This window comes from Camelina sativa, chromosome 20 (assembly GCF_030686135.1).
Source record: "Camelina sativa cultivar CO46 ecotype springtype chromosome 20, ASM3068613v1".
NCBI lineage: Eukaryota > Viridiplantae > Streptophyta > Magnoliopsida > Brassicales > Brassicaceae > Camelina > Camelina sativa.
Window position 1 is genome coordinate 379,292 of NC_141899.1, and position 20,007 is coordinate 399,298.

Here is a 20,007-nt window from a genome sequence, read left to right on the forward strand (position 1 = left end):
ATAATAATAAAGATATAACATACCAACTGTAATAATATGGTTGACAAAAAAAAAAAAAACTCTTAATATTTAGCTGTAGAAGTAGAAAAATCTCTTGATAATAGCCAAAATACATCAATATAGCTAGAGACAATATTACTTTCTTTATTTTAAAAATAGAATAATAAATATTACTTTCTTATATATCATTTGTAGGTTGTTTACCGTTTATTATGAAATCTGAGAGCTTATTTTGTTCCTGGAGATGCGTCGTCACGAGAAAGGTCACCGACCTATTCTTCCAATGGGTCCGTGTTCATATATATATACCAATACTGTATATTTGTTTATGTCTTAATACGTCGTCGGACATTTTAACTTCTTTTTGTTCTGTTTTTCCTTTCCGGCAGGATCTAATCATAATAGTACGACGACGGCAATGTCGTATCAACAGTACCCTCTCCGTAGAACCGCTGACGATAGCTTCCTTTGCTTTGAGAATGAGAAGCCTGAGAGCCCAGTTCTAGAACCTAACAATTGAACATAACAATCTTACATTACCGATTATCTTACAATCTTACATTACCGATTATCTTACATAACAACTGAACCTAACAATTGAGAGTCCAGTTCTAGAGAATGTAATCAAACAAAAACCGATTATCTTACATTATATGCATCATTCTAACATGAAAGGTCCGCTTTTATATACCTTAAGGATATAGCAAACATCAAGAACATAAGCACAGATTAACAAAACAAAAAAAACAGTCTATAAAGTGAAGATTTTGTTACAGCTACTTACAAGTGAGATGTCGTGTTTTGCAATGGAAAATACACAGGGCCTTGGGATCCAGTTCTACACAATGTTATCAAACATAAAAAGATTAGCTAATCATCTCTTATCAATCCAGCCTCACATAACAAGAACATAAGCACAGATTAAAGACAAACAGATCCACAACAATCCTGACCTAAAACTGGGATTCATATTACACTATCTATCAAGTAGTCCAAAAGCATTATAAAACCGTTACGTTATTTGGTGTATATATTTTGTACACTTTTTATTATTTTTATTAGTTTAATCAATATATTTATTTAAATTAAGTGTTCTTAATGTCTTGTAAATATTTTTACCATATATTGTCTTATGAAATCACATAGAATTATAATATTTTCAAATTATTATTATCGTGATTATCATCACGAAAGTGGAAATCGAAGTATCCTAAAGTGTATCCAAAAACTTGTATGTAGAAAACTTTCTGGAATTTAGAAAAGAAATTAAAAATTTTATTTTTACTTTTTTTTAGTTATATATATATATGCATGATTCACAATTATCTCGACAATAATTATATATGAAAATAAAAACTAATTCAATATTGGACGTAGGCATGGGACGTTTGGTTGATTCTTTAATTTTGTTTTGTATATTTTATTATAAATACTTATATTATAAACTATTTGATGATATATCCTCTTGCTGCTCTGTGTTATCCGCAGTTTTCTTCCATCTTTGCATTTTTGTCCTTCTAAATATATAATTAATTTTATGCTTTTAATAATATCTAGTGAAATTTAATAACACCATTTCACCATCATACCATTTATTCCAGAAATGTAGTGTAGATTGAGAAGTAATATTTGCCTTTTTGTAAATATTAATAAAGATATAACATACCAACTGTAATAATATTGTTGACAAAAAAAAACTCTTAATATTTATTTAGCTGTCAAAGTATAAAAATCTCTTGATAATAGTCAAAATACATCAATATAACTAGAGACAATATTACTTTTTTATTTTTAAAATAAATAATAAATATTACTTTCTTATATATCATTTGTATGTTGTTTACAGTTTATTAAGAAATCTGACATTTTTAAATAAGAGAAGAAAAAACACGGAAAAGAACATCTTCACCACTCTCTTCCATCATCAAGAATTCAATTTAAAAAATGTCCTAAAATGTTGACCCAAGACGAAGATGAAGAGCTTATTTTGTTCCTGAAGATGAAGATGCGTCGTCACGAGAAAGGTCACCGACCTATGCTTCTAATGGGTCCGTGTTCGTATAACCAATAGCTAGGTCCAATACTGTATATTTGTTTATGTGTTAATACGTCGTCGGATTTTTTATTTCTTTTTGGCAGGATCTGATCATAATAGTAGCACGACGACGGCGATGTCGTCTCGACAGTACCCTCTCCGTAGAACCGCTGCCGATAACTTCCTTTACACCGACAACGAGAAGTCCGATTATGAATGGTACGTAATGTTTCCCCCTTATTGTGGTCATGATTTTTAAAAGTCTGATCATGGTTTTTATAAAATTCAATTTTCCTTGTAAACATTTCTTTTTTTTTTTTGGTTACATTTTGCACCAAATATTTGTACTTCCAATATCAAAGTAAATTTGATCAATTTTCTAAGACATTCTTGCTAAACTCTAGTACGTGTGTGATTTCTGATGTCTTGTTCATCTGATTTGTAAGCATTCTAAAACGTCGCCACTTATGGTTTTGAAGTTCTCGTGCCTAAAAAGTCTTTTTGCATGAAATAACCATTGCATAGAAACAAACTTTTCAATCATTTTTTCTTATGTTTATATATCTTAATTACAACCTTAGTTTTAGTTTAAAATGATTTTTATAATCTCTATATCTTTTCTAAACGTCGCCCTTTTGTCAATGTTCCATTTGGCATGTCTCAAATACAGCCATGAATTAGACAATTATCAACAAAATCGACTTATATATTTGTTAATTGTTCTTATTGTTCCGGACCAGGCTGGTTACGCCGCCAGGCTCACCGACTAGAAGCGTAACGAACCAACTCGACTCACCCTACGAAGACCGGATGACTCTTATATCTCGGGTACGGACTCAGTATATATGTCTCATGGTCTCGCCATTCAATTCTCTTGGATATTAAGTCTGCATTTGCGGTACAGTACTCTTCTTGATCATCTCACTTGTGTTTTTTTTTATACGTACAGTTAGAGAACTACAGCAAAGAAGAGAGGGACAACGTACTACCCAAGACCCAAAAGACGTCGTTACACAATTCCTCCTCTGTTTCTGGAATCAGAAGACCATCGTCCTCTAGTAGCTCAAGGTCAACGAGTAGACCTTCCTCACCATCAAAAAGGTCTACTCCAGCCAAAAGGCCATCAACGCCAACCTCAAGTGCCACCTCAACATCTGCACGTGGCTCATTAACCTCGTCTTCTGCTACTAGTAGCTCAAGCTCAACGACCAGAAGACCTTCTTCAAGCTCTGGAACCTCACGTGTTACCTTAACCGCTGCACGTGCCACCAGGCCCGCCACCTCAACCGGCCAACAAACTACTTGTTCAGCCACCTCTACTCGATCCAATAACTGGCCGATGTCGGCGCCTAATTCAAAACCGGGATCGAGGTCAAGCACTCCAACTCGCCGTCCATCTACTCCGTCAGGTTCATCGACTGTATTGAGAACTAAACCAGTGAGTAAACCCGCCTTGTCACAAGGAGCTTCTGCGATCGTGAGATCAAGGCCATGGGAACCTTACGAGATGCCTGGATTCTCTCTAGAAGCGCCGTCGAATCTTAGAACTAAGATACCGGATAGGCCACAAACCGCTTCAAGTGTCAGAAGCAGAGCATTTGGTGCGTCTAATAGTTCAAGATCAGCGTCCATAGAACGCGAGGTTTCAAGGAGACAGTCTTGTTCGCCTTCTAGAAGCCGGGATCCGAACAGTGCTCTTAGTGGAAACGTAAACGGTGCTGTTCCTTTGTCACGTGGACGACGAGCAAAGACTACGAACGATGATGGTGGGTTGACAAGTCATGTAGCTAAGGGGAATCAAAAGATGGAGAGAGTTGTAAATGTGAGAAAACTTGCTCCACCGCGAGTGACAGAAAGCAGAGGCAGAGGACTCGGTAGTGATGGTGGCTCCTCCGCTGGGAAGTCGAGCTCGGGATCTGATGGGTTTGGGTTTGGGAGAAACTTATCTAAAAGCTCCATCGACATGGCCTTGAGACACATGGTACGGTAACATATATGAAATGAGATTAAAAAGGGTCATATATGATATATCATCCATGCATTGTTTAGACGACTTTCAACTTTTGAACATTTCTTCAAGTGTACTTTTGTAATGGTCTCACTATATATGTGATAATAGGATGTTAGACGAGGAAGCATGGCGGGTAATTTCCGACCGTCAGTGACGAAAGCACCGGCGACGTCATCGTACAGTGTGAGATCATGTAGGAACCGGCCGGTGAGCAGCAGCGGGAGCTCGGAATCGAGTGTCAACATTTTGTGCTTAGACGGTAGCGACGACAATCTCAGCGACATCAGTTACCCATGAATCTCTTGTCTTGGTGTATAAAGATATTAATGAAGGTCTTATTTTTAGAGGCTCAAGTGCTCAAGTATTAGAATGCCCATGAATTTTGGTTTGTATATTACTATATTGATTTTGGGACCTAAAAATACTGTCTATTGATAATAATGATACAAATTGTATGTAGTGTTGTCGTAATTGTTACTCACAACTCACAAACTTAATCTGTGTTTTTTTTTTTTATGTTTACTTTGTTTCTGTTTATCTAAATCAAAATACTTAGTACAGTTCCACATTTTACTATATTAGTTGTAAAAAACAATGATCACAAATACATTCGAAGTCAACAAAAGTTGTCTCTCTGTTTCTTTTGCGTCAAAATAAAATTGTTACAAAAATTCTTATCACCAAAAAATAATAATTTTCACATGTTGACAAAAAAGGAATAATCATCGTATATTTTAATTCGATTAATTGAGAACGATTAATTAACGGCTGACATGCGATGCTGGTAGAAACAGGATAACGCATCTAACGCCACGTGTAACAAAGTCTCAGGTATCTTCGTAATTTTACAAGAAAACCCCTTTCGTCTCTCTCGCCTATAAATATATCTGAGAGCCTCTCTTCTTCCTTTTCTCATCTTGAAGAAAAAAAAATTTAGGGACCCAGAAAAAAAAACCTCTTTAGCGAACAAAAAAAAATTTACAGAGCAAAAAAAAAAAAAAAAAAAAGTAGCGAAATAGAGAGAAGTTGAAATCTGCTTCTCACGCATTTTTCTGAGGAAACTGTTACCCTCACTCACTACCTTTAGATTTGTTCTTCACAAGTCCGAATTTGACGAAATTTGAACGATGAATCGGTTAGGTCATAAATCTGTGGTATATAACGGGGATTCGCGTTTGGGAGAACTTGATGTCTCTTCTTCTTCAGGTCATGAATTCCGATTCCCTAACGATGAGATTCGAATCCACCATCTATCTCTCCCTAGCGAGAGGTGTCTTCCCCTCGCGATTCTTCAAACGATTGCTTCTTTTTCCGTTAGATGCAAACTTGAGTCATCTGCTCCAGTCAAACCTCCAGAGTTAATGCATCTCCACGCTCTCTGTTTCCATGAATTGAAGGTATGTTTTCTCGAATTTTTTTCCGATTTCGGTTTGGAGTGATTACGAATTTTTGATGAGTTTTGGTGATTTTTACACAGACTGCTGTGGTTTTGCTCGGAGATGAGGAGATTCATTTAGTAGCTATGCCAAGTAAAGAGAAGAAGTTCCCGTGCTTTTGGTGTTTCTCGGTTCCTTCAGGTCTTTATGATTCATGTTTAAAGATGCTCAACACTCGGTGTCTGTCAATTGTGTTTGATCTCGATGAAACTTTGATTGTTGCAAATACCATGAAGTCATTTGAGGATAGGATTGAGGCTCTTAAAGCTTGGATTTCTCGAGAGATTGATCCTGTTAGGATTAATGGAATGTCCGCTGAACTTAAAAGGTATATGGATGATAGGATGCTGCTCAAGCAGTATATTGATAATGACTATGCCTTTGATAACGGAGTTTTGTTAAAGGCTCAACCTGAGGAGGTCCGCCCAACTTCTGATGGTCTTGAGAAAGTTTATAGACCTGTGATTAGATTGCCCGAAAAGAATACTGTGCTTACTAGGATTAATCCAGAGGTTAGAAGATCTATCTGATTCTTTTTTTGGGCCTATTATTTCTGGAATGTGATAGGATAAGGTCGTTTTAGTATACATGAGTAATCTGGTTTTCTGTTTTGGGAATAACCAAGTTTTTTTCTCCTATCTGGGGTTATTTATGACGCAGATCCGTGACACTAGTGTGCTTGTAAAGCTGAGGCCTGCGTGGGAGGAATTAAGAAGCTATTTGACAGCAAAACTTAGGAAACGTTTTGAAGTTTACGTTTGTACCATGGCTGAAAGGGATTATGCTTTGGAAATGTGGAGACTACTTGATCCGGAAGCTCATTTAATAAGTCTCAAGCAGCTTCGAGATCGTATTGTATGCGTTAAACCAGGTCAAACCCATCTCTGGCTTCTTTGATACCCTTGATCTTTGTTTTTTGTACATAAGTGTTTTGCTCCCATTGATGTAGCTTTCTGAGTTCTGTTTAGTTATCTCTTTCATTACTGTTTTTGTGGTGAATTGTGTTATATATAGTTTGCCCTCTTCTGCCTCCCTCTCTAGTGCCTAATCTGATTTGTTGACCTCTTAGTTTTAGGTATTAAGGACCCGACTATCCGCCTCTGTCTCTCTGTGAAACTCGCACTAACAAGATTTTATTTATTTATTTCTTGCTCTTTGCGTTGCAGACGCCAAGAAATCGTTGCTAAGTGTCTTCAATGGTGGCGTTTGTCATCCAAAAATGGCAATGGTCATTGATGACCGTATTAAGGTTTGGGAGGAAAAGGATCAACCACGGGTTCATGCTGTCCCTGCATATCTCCCTTATTATGCTCCACAAGCAGAGGCATGTCGTTACTCTTGCATTAAGCTGTGAATTGAATCCTGTATCGCTTCATTTTCCATGTGTGTATCTAACCTTTCTCGTATACTCATTTATCAGACAGCCCTTCTCGTTCCAATTCTTTGCGTAGCAAGAAATGTTGCATGCAATGTCAGAGGTTACTTTTTCAAGTAAGTTATTTTGTTTTTGTTTTTTGTTTATGTAATGAAATCATGCTGGTTGTTCTTACTACTTCCGGACATTTATGGCAGGGAATTTGATGAGAGTTTGATGAATAGTATATCTTTGGTTTACTATGAAGATGATGTAAAAAATTTACCTCCACCACCGGATGTGAGCAACTATGTCGTTATAGAGGTATCTGCAGTTAGAATTTTATCATTGTTAATTGATTGCACAAAATTCTAGCCCCAACTACAATATGCAATCTGGCTATATCTGTCTGTAGGATCCTGGCTTTGCAGCAAATGGAAATATAGCAGCTCCTCCAATGATGGAAGGAATGTGTGGGGGTGAAGTGGAACGCAGACTAAACCAAGCGGTCAGTAAAATAATATAAGAAAAGTAGATACAAAATTTGGGATAAGGCGATCTTTAAGTAAAAAATATGTTTTGGTGCAAAGCTTTATTTCCTGTTGTAATCTGATTTAAAATTGACTTTTAAATTTCTTGGTGAGAAGGTTGCAGCCGACCATTCTACTCTTCCTGCCACAAGTAACGCTGAGCAGAAACCTGAAACCAAGCCGCAGATAGCAGTTATACCAAATAACTCTAGCACGACAACTGCAGCAGCATTGTTACCTTCGCATAGTACGAACTTTTGACTTTATATAACTTCGAATTTCAATTGTACAGTTATTTTGCACGTTAATGTTTGTTTCTGAGATTCTTTATGTTTTGTCGTCAATCACAATCTAGAACCTAGTTTGCTTGGAGCTCCTAGACGGGATGGCTTCACTTTTTCTGATTGTGGAAGACCCCTTATGATGAGGCCTGGTGTCGATATAAGGAACCAAAACTTTAATCAACCGCCCATTCTGGCTAAAATTCCTATGCAGCCACCTTCGTCTTCTATGCAGCCACCTTCGTCCTCTATGCATTCTCAGGGTGGTTGGTTGGTGGATGATGAGAATAGACCTTCTTTTCCTGGTCGACCTTCAGGAGTTTATCCAAGTCAATTTCCTCATGGAATACCAGGTTCTGCTCCTGTTGCTTCATTCACACACCCTTCTCACTTGAGGAGTGAAGAGGTTAGTTTTGCATTCTAAGTATCTCTCTTTTGACTTCGAAGTATGAGTATCTACGGTCTGAGAATTTTCATGCAGGTCTCAACGGATGATGACCTGAAAAGGCAAAATCCTTCACGTCAAACAACAGGTATGTTATAGTTTCATTTCTAATGTAGTCAAGCTGATACAAAAGTATAGTAGATTGTTCAATTTCTCGCCTCCGCTTGTTTTCAGTGTAGTGCTCTTAGATATTGATTTAGGATAAGATAATTATTGGTTTCCACGCCTGATGTACAAGTCTACTTGCTGAATTTGTCATGACAAGGTGGAATAATACCTTTTAATATTGGCACTTGTTCAAACTATTTGCAGAGGGTGGATTATCCCAGAGTCATTTGGTGTCAAATGGTAGAGAACATCATACAGATGGTGGAAAGAATAATGGCGGGCAGTCTCATTTATTTGTGAGTGCGCTGCAAGAGATTGGAAGAAGATGCGGTTCAAAGGTGCATACTCACATAACCACGCAAGCTATTGCTTATCCTTTTTTTCATGGATTTTGACTAATTCATTTACAATTTTGCAGGTGGAGTTTAGGACTGTGATGAGTACCAACAAAGAGTTACAGTTTTCGGTTGAGGTAAGGGGGTCAGTTTGTTTAAGTATCTTTGTCTCATGTTAACTTCACTTTCCTTTTTTTGTTTTTAATTGTTGTTGTTAATATGCGTAGGTTTTGTTCACGGGTGAGAAGATAGGCATTGGGATGGCAAAAACTAAGAAAGATGCACATCAACAAGCGGCTGAGAATGCTCTTCGAAGTTTAGCTGGTAAAATTTCTTCTTGGGCATTATTTGTGGATCTATTCAGCACTTGTTTTTGGTCATCTGTGTAGCGAGTACATTTGGTTACAGATTGGTCAATCTTCTTTGTGTTGCTTTATGCAGAAAAGTATGTTGCACATGTATCACCTCTATCTAAAGAAAGAGAGAAAGATCCAAGAAATGATGAGAATGGATTTTTGTGGGAAAGCGATGAAGTTGTACCAAATGAAGGACTTGAAGAGAAAGCACCTAAAGAATGCATTCCTGAGTTGTGAGTTTTGTCGCCAATGCCAAATTTGGGTTGAAAGAGTGATGTGGGGAAGAAGACATAAGGTAAATATTCCTTACCAGTGTGAGAAACCAAAAAAAGGCAAAGATCTAAAAGGTAACGAAGGGCCCAAATAAGGGACTTTTTGATTATTAATATATATAGCCTATCCCCTTAAGGAGCTAGTCTCATGACTCTTCTTGTTTTGGTTACTACATAAGAGTATTGAGAAGGTGAATATGAAACCTTGCACCCAAGGCTCCATCTGAATTAGGTTTATGTTATGTATAGGTGATTGTATATTATTTTTAGTATAAGATGATGTTTTTTTTGTTGTTGGTTCTTAAGAGCAGCATTACAAGGGATTTATGTAGTTTGATTTAGAATCCTTTAGTTTGTAGCTCATAGCCTCAATACAGTATGGCTAAACCAAATTTCACAAATTACATTACATGTACTCGGTTCATTTTATAAATCACCTTATGTTTCCTACAGGCGTCGTTTGTAATTTGATTGAAGAGTTGGTACAATCTAATAAATTTATCGCCGCTACCCACTGAATTCTAAAATTGTTTGCTCGTGTTATGTGTCAAAAGTATACAACAAGCTACTGCATATGGTTTTATGTATTGGGCTTAAATGGCACATGACACTCCTCGAGGTTTACAAAAATGTAAAACGAGGTGCTCCTAAACGTACGGCGTTGGCACCTGGCCTTCTCGAAGGGCACCAGAAGTTCAAAACTGATAAACCATAAAAGAAATGTACAACAACTTGATTTTCTATAAAAGATTAATATACACATGATTGTGATAATCATGATCATCATCATTGTGTAAGAAATTGGAATTGTAAGACCAATCATATGATAATCGTGATCATCATCGTTATCATAACGTCGTTATGTAACAATAATACAATTGGATCCACATGATACATCCTACGTACTTAACACTAGCACTCCATTCTTTCCTCATCTCTCTGTCTTTACCAAAACCATTTGATCATACATATATACAAAGACAACACTACATGAATTCAATCTACTCTCAATTCTCATAGATACAAAACGTAACGATGAGCAGAAAGAAGAAGGCAGCGCACCTTTTAAGAACAATTTTGACTATCTGTCTGAAACCATGGGAGAATCATCTTCTTGAGGCTCTTTTGCCGGTGAATGTATGCACTCAAAACTCTTTTTGAGTTTAGAAAAGTCTGAAGTTGCTCAGAAGCTTGTGAAGTGTTCTGCGTCCCCATTGAATATCATTCTCTAATAGCACATCCGGCGTTCCAAGCGGCTCCGTCTCTAGCCGCTGCTGCTCTTCCTCTACTACATTGTATTGCCTCTGATCTACACATTTCACTGCTTCTAGCTCCGATTTGTCCAATAATGAAATCGCTTTTACTTTCTCTTTCTTGATTATTTCTCCTTTGGTCTCTTGCTTCTTAACTACCTGCAAATAGCTTTCACCATTCATTAAATAAGACAATAAGGGCATTTACAGCTGAAAATCATATTGCTGGAGTACAGAGTCTTAGGCTAGCTTAAAGACATAGTTAAAGAAATTTTTTTTTTTATAATCAACTGGGGCAACTTATATACATTGTATCAATGAAACAAGAACAGTCTTATTCTACAAACGAAGATGATGTCTTAAAGCATCAACATGCAAAGATTTCATTACCATCTACAGGACTACAGCCGTGTGTATGACAACAGCTCTAGGCAAAGGTCTTATTTAAAAACAAAAACATTAAGCCTCAAAACTTATCAGGTTATATTATTACCTCCGGGAACGTTTCTGGTTTACCTTCGTTAATAACTTCCATGTCTTCATTTTCCAAGTCAGACAGAGACACCAATCCAGGGACCAAAACTGGACTTTCTTCCTCGGTAAACATGGCTTCGCTGGTCACAACCCGAGCAGTCAAAGCTTCATTAGAAGATTCAATAGTTTTCTCACTTTGGATATCTGCAAACTCATCACTTACGTATCCTGCATTCTCTACAACTACCACTGAAGAGTTTTGGTGTACAGTAGTACCAAGCACTTCATCCACCTCTTCTCTAATGGTGTCAAGCCTCACGCTTTGCTTAGGGTGAGTGATACTGTCTTCTTGATTGAATGGCACATAATCTTCCTCAATCATCATCTGGAGATCAGCATTATCCCAGTCTTCACATATCCTGATTGTTTTGTTGCTTTCCCAGGTCTCAAGAGACCGGTTTGGACCTGGTTGCCACAAGATCTCCCCTGTCTGAGCCTTAAGTATGAACTTGAATTCAACCAATCTTCCAACAGGCAAATCCTAAGTATAAAAGAAGAAATCACATCAGAGTATAACTAACACACATTCAAGTATCTAAAACTCTTACAGAACCTACATGTAACAACAATTGATACCTACCAGGTCTAAGGTCCAGACATTCCCATCTGACCAGTTCAGTGGCAAGGCAGTTTCTGGATCCCAGAGGCCACCAAAGACAGGATCATCACCAAGAATGAAAAAATGTTCACCAAAGACACACTCTTTCCGCAATTGGAACCTTACACGAACCTTTTTTGTAAGAGCTTCTTCATTCACCTATAAACACAATTATCTGATTTATTATGAAGACAGAACATAAAGTAACTGTAGAAGAGAGAACACAAACATACAAACGAAAGACCAATGGGAAATTGAATGATAAAGCTAAGAGTTATAATTAAATTACCTGAGAATCCTTAATCGAAGAAGAACGAACCGGAATTGGCTTAAGAGTCCTGTTCTGAGCAGAATCTAAACGCAAAAACTTGAAATGATGAAACGTTTTCCATTGAACACAAGGGAAGATCTCTGTCCCACAGCGAAAAAATCGTGGAGGAGAATCTTCGAGAAGGATCTTAGATGGAGAAGAAGAAGAAGTTAGGGATCCAATGCCAATCATCTTCATCAGAAAGAGTTCTTGTCTTTGGTTCAAAAGAGAAGAGACATCATTAGTTTAGTTTTAGGGGGTTATTGGATGTATGATTTTGATGGATTTAGAAATCCAAACAAAAATCATGTGTTATTCAATCATTGATTTTAAAATACTTATCAAAATCATGTGTTATTGGTTCTATGATTTACAAATACTTTTTAAAATCCCCTGTTATTCATTTAATGATTTGTTTTTGGATTTCAAAATCCACATTATGTTTTATATGGATTTAAATGGATTTGATAGTGTAAAATAGAATGATTGAAATCCAAGGATAAAACATGTTATTTCAAAATCTATCTATTTTGATTTCTAAAATTTACAATTCCATATGGATTTGGAAATCATCTCTCCAATAACAGCCCCTAGTGTACTTACGAAAGCAAAGCATAAATCCACGTGGCATATCTCTGTGATCGTTGGAGTTTCTCTTTTATTATACTGACAGGTCGGTGATCACCCGCATTTATTTTATACCGTCCGATTTACGCGATTGTTTCCCATGTTACTGTAACGAATTTTCTCGGATCCTGCGTGACAGTTAGTAAACAAAACAGAAAAAGCCCATGGGCCTAAATTAATGGATTCAATTTTGACTTCAGTGGGGAAACTAAAGAAAGACTTGTTTGTTATTCTCCACACAGTGCTTGTTTATGCAATCTTTCATTTCATAGCTTTAGATCGTTGTATGTATATGTCAATGAAACAGCTTGGAATGATCATCGGATGAAGGAACAATACAACGAACTTATACGGCTGCATAAATTGCATCTTTCTCTAGTTGTTGTTGTTGAGCTGATATTGTCAAGTCAAGTCATCAATAACTAAAGTAATGTGATACGTTATTTAAAATGCTTACGTACCTTGACTAGTCGTGTGGAGGATACTGATTATGCATGGACCTATCCCAATTTCACTATTGAAATAAACTAAGATATAACCCCCCCAATCATGCCGTATACAAACCACTAACAAACATACATTTTTTTTTGGTGAAAACCAATAAATTACATAAACCAAAAATACATTTTCTTTTTGTTGAACTAAAACAAAACCAAATGAAAAAAGGGTTAAACTACACGTAATCATATCGACACACACGTCTATGTATTCGAGTTTGGACCTCTCCTTATATTTACATGTTTCCGGCGTTATTGGCTTAATTATTGCATAATTCGAAATGTCTTAATATTTAAATTTCTTAGTCAACCAGCGTTATTCATTCAAAATAATGTTAGGACCCAACATTACAAACATAGTTTTAACTAGTATAATAAAATAATAACCTTATCAATGTAAGATAGAAAAATCGATATACCCTTGACAATTTGTCCTACAAGATAACTGGAATTTTTTTTTAAAATACAAACGTCTTTTTCCAAAATCATGTTGCAACAACCAAATTAACAACACTATATCATTCATCTAAAATTCAAACAGATATTATCAATTCGATATAGATTAGTATTTTTCCAAAGAAGAAAAAAAAATAAAAGTAAAGAGAACAATACATCTCGAATTTATTGTTCTTATGTTCCGTGTTAGCAAAAAGTTGACAAATAAGGCAATAATAGGTACGTTAGTAAAATACAATGACAATAACTGTATGTATTTTTCATATGAAACAGTTCTTGTAAGTGTTGTACTATTATGGGTATGACTAGTATTCTACTTTGACCCCAAAAAAAAAAAAAAAAAAACAATAAACAATAAACCCAGATAATTGAAAAGAACAAAAAAGATGATAGAAATTTCCATTTAGGATGGGAAAAAAATAAACCTTTAATAAACAAACAGTAGTAAACTTAAAATATAAAGTTTAGTTAAAATAAACAGAAAATTTTAAAAGGACTTGTAATTTCCCAATACTTCGTTTTACTAAGATTAATTGTTTTCGGTAATATATCAAAGATGTCTACGTCGTGTACGTTCTTAACTTTTCAAAACTAGACAGCCCTCCAAAGGCAAGAAACATGGTCAAAACAAGAGATAAAACAAACAGACACACATAGAACTCAAAAGTGTGGTCTCTTTCTCATCTATCTAAAGCTTTTCTCTTTTTCTTTTCTAGTTTCCATTTCAGTTCTGCTTTTTTTTTTTTTTATGGATCATGATATAGAGAAGAGATTCACAGTAATGATTGATCACAGACGGCTAAACCAATCTGCATCATCACCACTTTTCACTGTGTTTTCGATCAGTTTTATAACTCTGATCTTGGTCACAACGTTGGTTCGAATATCTAATTTCTCGATGCAACTGCGGAGTAATGATTACTCAGAGGTGAAGATAGAGATCAAAAGAGTGATTCCACAGTTACCTCTTAGCTCTGAGAAGGATGGTGAAAGGAAAAATCCGATCAAGCAACAATATACACAACAAATGATGCAATCTCCTAATCTGAAAACCAAAGAGAAACTCCAAGTTATTGAGACTTTTAGTGGAGATAACTTGTCAGAGAAGTTTCAAAAGAGGGTTATTGAGTTTGTCGGTGATGGATGTGAAGTCAACTTCGTCATGACATGGATATCATCAGCAGAGTTCTTCGGCAAAAGAGAGGTATTAGCTATTGAAAGTGTCTTTAAGTCTCATCCTCGTGGTTGCTTAATGATCCTATCCGCAACCTTGGATTCTCCTCAAGGTTATACAATCTTGAAACCGTTTCTTGATCGTGGTTACAAAGTTCTTGCAGTCACACCGGATTTGTCTTTTCTACTAAAAGGAACCGCCGGAGAATCATGGCTCGAGGAAATAAAGACAGGTAAAAGAGACCCCGGGAAGATACCTTTAGGTCAGAATCTCTCAAACCTCATGAGGCTTGCTTACTTGTACAAATATGGAGGTGTTTACTTAGACACAGACATGATTGTTCTAAAAAGCTTCAAAGGTCTTAGAAACGTGATTGGAGCACAAACTCTTGATCCTTCGTCGACAAATTGGACAAGACTGAACAACGCGGTACTAATATTCGACAAGAACCATCCTCTGTTACTCAAATTCATCGAAGAATTCGCTAACACTTTCAACGGAAACATATGGGGATACAATGGACCGTACCTTGTTTCTCGAGTGGCTAGAGCCGTGGAAGGGTCTAGTGGCTATAACTTCACCGTCATGCGACCTTCAGCGTTCTATTCGGTAAACTGGCTCGAGATTAAGAAGTTGTTCAGAGTGCCTAAAACAGAGAAAGATTCGAGATGGGTCAAAGTCAAGCTTCTTCATATGCAGAGGAGTGGCTATGGTTTGCATCTGTGGAATAAGTTTAGCAAGAAGTATGAAATTGAACAAGGAAGTGCCATGTGGAAACTAGTTTCAGAGCACTGCATCATCTGTGACACTGGTTCTGTATCATAGTCTATTGTTTCAATTTGTTCCATTAAATCACACACACACACACTGTTGATAACTTCTTTGTAAATAAAGAACTATTTAAAGCCCAATAAGAAGTAAACAAATCGCCTTCGATTTAAAGCCCAATATTTTTACATTGGGTCTATATAAGCCTGCTAGGTTTCACATCAAGAACCCTAGCGCTTGTACTATTGTTTTTCATACTTTGCCTTGCCATAAGAAAATTCAAAATTGGGGGAAATAAAAAGAACCGATGTACTATTGTCCTGGGGAGTCAAATATGACAGATTGGCTGATTGATTAAAATGATAACCATTTTGTCAGCATCCAGTTGTTTTCTACCAGTTCAGGAAGACATATTAGTCTTGTCATAAAACTTGAAGATTAGCACGTGACAAACACCAAAAGGCACCAGCTCGCTACGCTAATCACGTGATTTTAAACCAAATTTCAAATTTCTTTAACATGGTTAATTATAGCTAAAAAATATAGATATATATATCCTTTTTATACATACGAAAAAGGGTTCAATGACACTTTCACACGTCACTAGCGGCGGCTTGATTTAACGGCGGTGGTGACCTCCAGCGGTGATCGGAGCAGGAGCCGGCTGCATTGATAGCATTTGGCAAAGAGGCCAAAAGTGTCAATTTGTCTTATGAAGTTGGTCATGCTAGCCCATCCGCCAAACCCGAAACCGAGAACTAGGACCCAAACCACCACGAAAGCGTTTATCACGTAGACTGCGACCCAGCTAGGCAAAAAGAACGGTGGCTTCTCCGCCGCGTTCTGCCACATCATCACGTACGTATCAAGAGAAAAAACAAATCAATACATCGTAAATCTTTGCATGAACCAATCTACTTATTTAATCATCAACGAGAATATATGTTAGTGACATTTATAAACTAGTCAATTGTAATAATGGTCACACTGTATACCATACGGACCTACCTCTTTGATTTGGGATTAAATGCAAAAGTATAAGCCAGCTCATAACACTCTTACCTATTTTATATCTCAGTCTCTTTCCTCCAATAATTTTTCCCAATTTTTGGGGGTATCGATCTATTCAAAACTAGTATCTATCTAATGAAATAAATGTATGTCATCCACTGAATTCATTAAATCTACATTATAGCTGAGGAATGGTAAAAATGTAAGTGAGAAGAGGAATATAGGTAATACCCGGCGGGCAGAGGCGGTGCGGTAGGTGAGCATGTGGGCTAAGGCAGGGATGATGTAAACGGTGAAGCTAACTAGTAAGGCTCCAACTGCCGAGTTTATTGGCCCAAAAAACGGAAAAATGATGGCTAAGAACCATATCGGTACCACCACCGGTAGCCTCACCAGCGCTCTTAGGCATATGCTCTTTGTGTGGTGCATTCCGATCGCTTTTTCCCATACGAAGTATAATGGCGTACACGCGAACCCGAATGTTATAAACTGTATACAAAAAAAAAAACATTCATTAAGTACTTATAAACATTTTCATTTATAAAAATGTTATACTAATCAATTTTAATTAAATGGTTAAATGCATTGGTCCATCCATCCATGTAACCTATATATATAATAAGATGATTCGTTATATATAGTATTAATTTCATTGCGAAAGAGAATAATGTTCTTGGGATGGACCGGTACCGTATAGTATATAAAACCATGTCCTTGGACAAACCATTAATGCATATAGTGGAACATGTTACATATGTAGTATTAAGTTACGATAGGAACCTGATGGATTAGCATGAGGATGACGGCAGCATCACGGAAACGCGTTTTAGGGAGGAGAGAGAAAGCGTTTGAGTGGTTGAGAAGCTGATCGCCGAAAGCCCAGTAGACGGCGGAGGCTGACGGAAGCGTTAACGTGAAGACGTACAGGGTCGCCATCAAGTAGATGCTCTTAAACTTCCTTGGTTTCCACATCGCATGCATTATTTCCCTGCAATTTTTAATTTTTTAAATTTTTTAAAATAAAGAATAATACTTCCTCCGTTTCAAAATATAGGATGTTTTAGAGAAGTTTGTTGTTTCATAATATAAGATGTTTTCAAATTTCAATGCAACTTTTAGATTAGTTTAGTATTTTATATTATGCAGTATTGTTTCTGATTGGTTGAACTTATTAAAAGTAAAGTCTTCTTAATCTGCGTGCTTTGCTTAAAACATCCTATATTTTGAAACGGAGGGAGTAGTATGTTAAAGGAAAATGGCATAAAAGTCTTAAATGTTGGATTCATGGGTCCGGCGGCCAGAGAGATTGGCCGTCCGGTCCGACCACTGTGGTTACGTTACGTATAGATAAGATTTCCAACGATCGTAAAAATATGTTTATAAAAAAAAGAAAAGTTAAGAACTTTTTTTAGTCTAGTATATATAGTCTATACTTAGCTACTAGCTAGTGTGTTAAAAAGGTAAATAGAATTTTTCTGGTAAATTTGTCTTTATTTATTTCGTAATAATGATTTTGTCTGTTTGTGCGTTTAGTACAGAACCTAAAGCAACCGGCAAAAGCTGCATATATAGAAGCTAAAAGAGATGAATATTTTTAAAAGAAGAAACATGATCTTCAGAGTAATTACTTTTTCTAAAAAATATTTGCAAAAAAAAACAATGTTGTATGTGAAAAAAAAAAAATTAGAAAATGCTTTATTCAATTAATTTGTTAGGAATGCATCACTATTAACAACCTCTATAAAGATTTTTTAGTTTCTTTAATTTCCTTTTTTGGCGAATTAGACAATGCATGAGAAAATTAATAAAAAGACTTACACGGTCACAGCGTGTCCACCGAAGGTATAGAGGATGTTGGTGGCACCGGTAAAGTACAACACAAGCTTGGTCGGACCGGAATGTGTCACACCCTCCGCCTACAAAACCAACAGATCTCACAACCGGTTTCATTGTTTTATTTTGTTTTTCAAAATTGAAAAAAGCGATTTGATAGATGACATACCTGGCCATGGAGAAAAGCAGCGATAGTAAGGTACCAAGCAGTGTAGGTGGTCATGGCAAGGCCGAGGAAAGACCAAATACGGTAATTGTGGAAAGATGGTATGAAAACGGTAGTGGCACAACAAGCACCAAATATGTAAGTCCATGTCCTCTTGTCTAACCTATCGTTTATGTAATATATATTGCTGCACCACCACACCAAAACAACACACATCAAATTATGTTATTTGGCTTTAAAAATATTATTTGTCCCTTAGATTATAAAATTTAAAAGATTGAAAAGAAAAATAAAGTGGTAAAAAAAAGAGGAAGAAGTACCTAGCACAAGCAATGAGCTGGATGACTGATCCGAATAACAAGAAGGTGCAATTAAATGCGATCCCCGCTGCTTTCCAGTACGGACCCAGCAGTCCATCAAGCACTTCAAACCACTTCACATTTTTTTTTATGGAAACAAAACATGCAATTCAATTCAGTATACACATGGGATTCAAATCAAATATGTTAAACTAAAATACTATACATAGATTAAGAAGAATTTACTTGAATAACGTGGTTTTTGAAGGATTTGGCCTCTTGTTTCTCCATACGAGCACGATACTCGACGTAAAGAACACTGATGAGATAAGCAGTCCAAGATCCCATTAACCCATAGAATATTTGAAGCAATATTCCTGATAACATTCCCAACTGCGAGAACGAATACGGCAGTGTCAACAGCACTTGTGCCACCTGCATCCATTTTTTTATTATTAATACAAACCTTATTATTATTATTATTTATTTCAAGAATGTTTTATGAAAAAAAAAAAAAAAAACATTTAGGACAAACAGAAAAGAGTAATTTGGTCTTATTATAATAAAGAAACCTTTGTTTTTATTTATTTATTTATTTATAAAAGTAATAATTAATGTACTTACTTGATTGGATGCACAGCTAAACCAAGCGTCCCAAGCGGACCCGCCATGCCAGAGGAAGGTCTTCATACTGAATCCATCGCCGCCGTGGTCTATATCCTCCTCCGCCGTTGAATCTTCCACTTTTCTAACGGCCACCTCATCCTCCCCGGAGACCACTATCGCCTCCTCCGCTTGTTGTTTCTCACCCGACATTAGCTATCGATTAATATGTTTACACAAAGAAAGTTATGTCTCGAAAAATATATAAATAATTGAAAAGGTTTTCTTGATTAGAGAAAGATATCATCTTTTGAAGAAAGAAAAATATGTCTTTAATCTCTTACCTATTTTTTCCTTTTTGTCTGAGAGGAAACACAGAGACTTTAGCTCTGTCTCGTTCTCCAACCTCCGAAGCAAAAGGCAGAGTCTTTAATAAATGATAAAGAGAGCCACAAAGAAGAGAGATATAGAGTGAAGAGCTCTGGTTCTTTAAGAATGGTGAGCGAGTAGGAGCTCTGGTTCTTTTTACCTGCTTCTATATGATTCCATCATTTGGATTTGTGTATTTAAAAATCGTCTCTTACCACACTGTTTCAAAAGTTTAGATAAAATTCGAATAAATGTGGTAATCTAATCATCCATGGTTTTGGTTTTGAGAATATGCGGAACTACCAAAATACTAACAGTATGGTTTTACCACTTCTTTTAGTAGTTT

General features: G+C 36.4%; 5 protein-coding genes and 2 long non-coding RNA genes across 11 annotated transcripts; 4 read left to right on the forward strand and 3 right to left on the reverse strand.

Annotated features, from left to right (window-relative positions):
- Nucleotides 1-42: 42 nt before the first annotated feature.
- LOC147918362 (uncharacterized) lies at nucleotides 43-692 on the forward strand. The gene is made up of 2 exons (XR_015592093.1): nucleotides 43-287; nucleotides 390-692. It is a non-coding gene; the product is annotated as an uncharacterized LOC147918362 (long non-coding RNA).
- Nucleotides 145-1,135, reverse strand: LOC147918363 (uncharacterized). Its single transcript, XR_015592094.1, has 3 exons — nucleotides 785-1,135; nucleotides 649-691; nucleotides 145-509 (listed from the first exon to the last, which is right to left on the reverse strand). It is a non-coding gene; the product is annotated as an uncharacterized LOC147918363 (long non-coding RNA).
- A 714-nt stretch (nucleotides 1,136-1,849) lies between these two features.
- On the forward strand, nucleotides 1,850-4,543 carry LOC104768337 (uncharacterized). Of its 2 annotated transcripts, XM_010492284.3 has the most exons (5): nucleotides 1,850-2,048; nucleotides 2,140-2,254; nucleotides 2,776-2,863; nucleotides 2,985-4,016; nucleotides 4,155-4,543. In XM_010492284.3, exons 1-5 carry the CDS (start codon nucleotides 1,955-1,957, stop codon nucleotides 4,341-4,343), a joined length of 1,518 nt encoding a protein of 505 aa, XP_010490586.2. In that variant the 5' UTR covers nucleotides 1,850-1,954; the 3' UTR covers nucleotides 4,344-4,543. The 2 variants fall into 2 exon arrangements, with proteins under 2 accessions (XP_010490586.2, XP_087362234.1); XM_087506108.1 differs by lacking the exon at nucleotides 4,155-4,543 and having other exon boundaries at nucleotides 1,874-2,048; nucleotides 2,985-4,025.
- A 376-nt stretch (nucleotides 4,544-4,919) lies between these two features.
- Nucleotides 4,920-9,613, forward strand: LOC104768338 (RNA polymerase II C-terminal domain phosphatase-like 2). 2 transcript variants are annotated; one of them, XM_010492285.3, is made up of 14 exons: nucleotides 4,920-5,443; nucleotides 5,524-5,994; nucleotides 6,143-6,353; nucleotides 6,649-6,806; nucleotides 6,903-6,973; nucleotides 7,055-7,160; nucleotides 7,252-7,344; nucleotides 7,484-7,613; nucleotides 7,722-8,053; nucleotides 8,129-8,180; nucleotides 8,405-8,538; nucleotides 8,619-8,672; nucleotides 8,763-8,859; nucleotides 8,977-9,613. In XM_010492285.3, the coding sequence occupies exons 1-14, from the start codon at nucleotides 5,174-5,176 to the stop codon at nucleotides 9,126-9,128; spliced, it is 2,331 nt and encodes a 776-aa protein (XP_010490587.2). In that variant the 5' UTR covers nucleotides 4,920-5,173; the 3' UTR covers nucleotides 9,129-9,613. The 2 variants fall into 2 exon arrangements, with proteins under 2 accessions (XP_010490587.2, XP_087360797.1); XM_087504671.1 differs by having other exon boundaries at nucleotides 4,960-5,443; nucleotides 6,649-6,810; nucleotides 6,907-6,973.
- A 374-nt stretch (nucleotides 9,614-9,987) lies between these two features.
- On the reverse strand, nucleotides 9,988-12,613 carry LOC104768339 (uncharacterized). 2 transcript variants are annotated; one of them, XM_010492286.3, is made up of 4 exons: nucleotides 11,838-12,613; nucleotides 11,531-11,707; nucleotides 10,910-11,431; nucleotides 9,988-10,575 (listed from the first exon to the last, which is right to left on the reverse strand). In XM_010492286.3, the coding sequence occupies exons 1-4, from the start codon at nucleotides 12,054-12,056 to the stop codon at nucleotides 10,327-10,329; spliced, it is 1,167 nt and encodes a 388-aa protein (XP_010490588.1). In that variant the 5' UTR covers nucleotides 12,057-12,613; the 3' UTR covers nucleotides 9,988-10,326. The 2 variants fall into 2 exon arrangements, with proteins under 2 accessions (XP_010490588.1, XP_019097987.1); XM_019242442.2 differs by having other exon boundaries at nucleotides 10,933-11,431; nucleotides 11,838-12,214.
- Nucleotides 12,614-14,023: 1,410 nt separating this feature from the next.
- Nucleotides 14,024-15,554, forward strand: LOC104708969 (uncharacterized). 2 transcript variants are annotated; one of them, XM_087504673.1, is made up of 2 exons: nucleotides 14,057-14,642; nucleotides 14,776-15,554. In XM_087504673.1, the coding sequence occupies exons 1-2, from the start codon at nucleotides 14,606-14,608 to the stop codon at nucleotides 15,435-15,437; spliced, it is 699 nt and encodes a 232-aa protein (XP_087360799.1). In that variant the 5' UTR covers nucleotides 14,057-14,605; the 3' UTR covers nucleotides 15,438-15,554. The 2 variants fall into 2 exon arrangements, with proteins under 2 accessions (XP_087360798.1, XP_087360799.1); XM_087504672.1 differs by having other exon boundaries at nucleotides 14,024-15,554.
- Nucleotides 15,555-15,854: 300 nt separating this feature from the next.
- Nucleotides 15,855-19,940, reverse strand: LOC104768342 (auxin transporter-like protein 1). Its single transcript, XM_010492289.3, is given in 10 exon segments — nucleotides 15,855-16,046; nucleotides 16,049-16,223; nucleotides 16,623-16,880; nucleotides 17,172-17,379; nucleotides 18,210-18,307; nucleotides 18,394-18,577; nucleotides 18,711-18,823; nucleotides 18,936-19,124; nucleotides 19,314-19,508; nucleotides 19,637-19,940. Coding segments are annotated over 9 exon segments (1,464 nt in total). The 5' UTR covers nucleotides 19,506-19,508; nucleotides 19,637-19,940; the 3' UTR covers nucleotides 15,855-15,999.
- Between the last annotated feature and the right edge of the window lie 67 nt (nucleotides 19,941-20,007).

Excerpts from the sequence above, each read along its gene's own strand:
- LOC104708969 (XM_087504672.1), top strand. The coding sequence starts at position 14,187 with ATGGATCATGATATAGAGAAGAGATTCACAGTAATGATTGATCACAGA.
- LOC104768337 (XM_010492284.3), top strand. The coding sequence starts at position 1,955 with ATGTTGACCCAAGACGAAGATGAAGAGCTTATTTTGTTCCTGAAGATG. Across the intron at positions 2,255-2,775 it reads GAGAAGTCCGATTATGAATG|GCTGGTTACGCCGCCAGGCT; the intron begins GTACGTAATGTT and ends GTTCCGGACCAG. Across the intron at positions 4,017-4,154 it reads ACATGGCCTTGAGACACATG|GATGTTAGACGAGGAAGCAT; the intron begins GTACGGTAACAT and ends ATGTGATAATAG.
- LOC104768339 (XM_010492286.3), bottom strand. The coding sequence starts at position 12,056 with ATGAAGATGATTGGCATTGGATCCCTAACTTCTTCTTCTTCTCCATCT. Across the intron at positions 11,708-11,837 it reads CTTCGATTAAGGATTCTCAG|GTGAATGAAGAAGCTCTTAC; the intron begins GTAATTTAATTA and ends TTGTGTTTATAG. Across the intron at positions 11,432-11,530 it reads ATGTCTGGACCTTAGACCTG|GATTTGCCTGTTGGAAGATT; the intron begins GTAGGTATCAAT and ends TTTTATACTTAG.
- LOC104768338 (XM_010492285.3), top strand. The coding sequence starts at position 5,174 with ATGAATCGGTTAGGTCATAAATCTGTGGTATATAACGGGGATTCGCGT. Across the intron at positions 6,974-7,054 it reads GTCAGAGGTTACTTTTTCAA|GGAATTTGATGAGAGTTTGA; the intron begins GTAAGTTATTTT and ends CATTTATGGCAG. Across the intron at positions 8,054-8,128 it reads CTCACTTGAGGAGTGAAGAG|GTCTCAACGGATGATGACCT; the intron begins GTTAGTTTTGCA and ends ATTTTCATGCAG.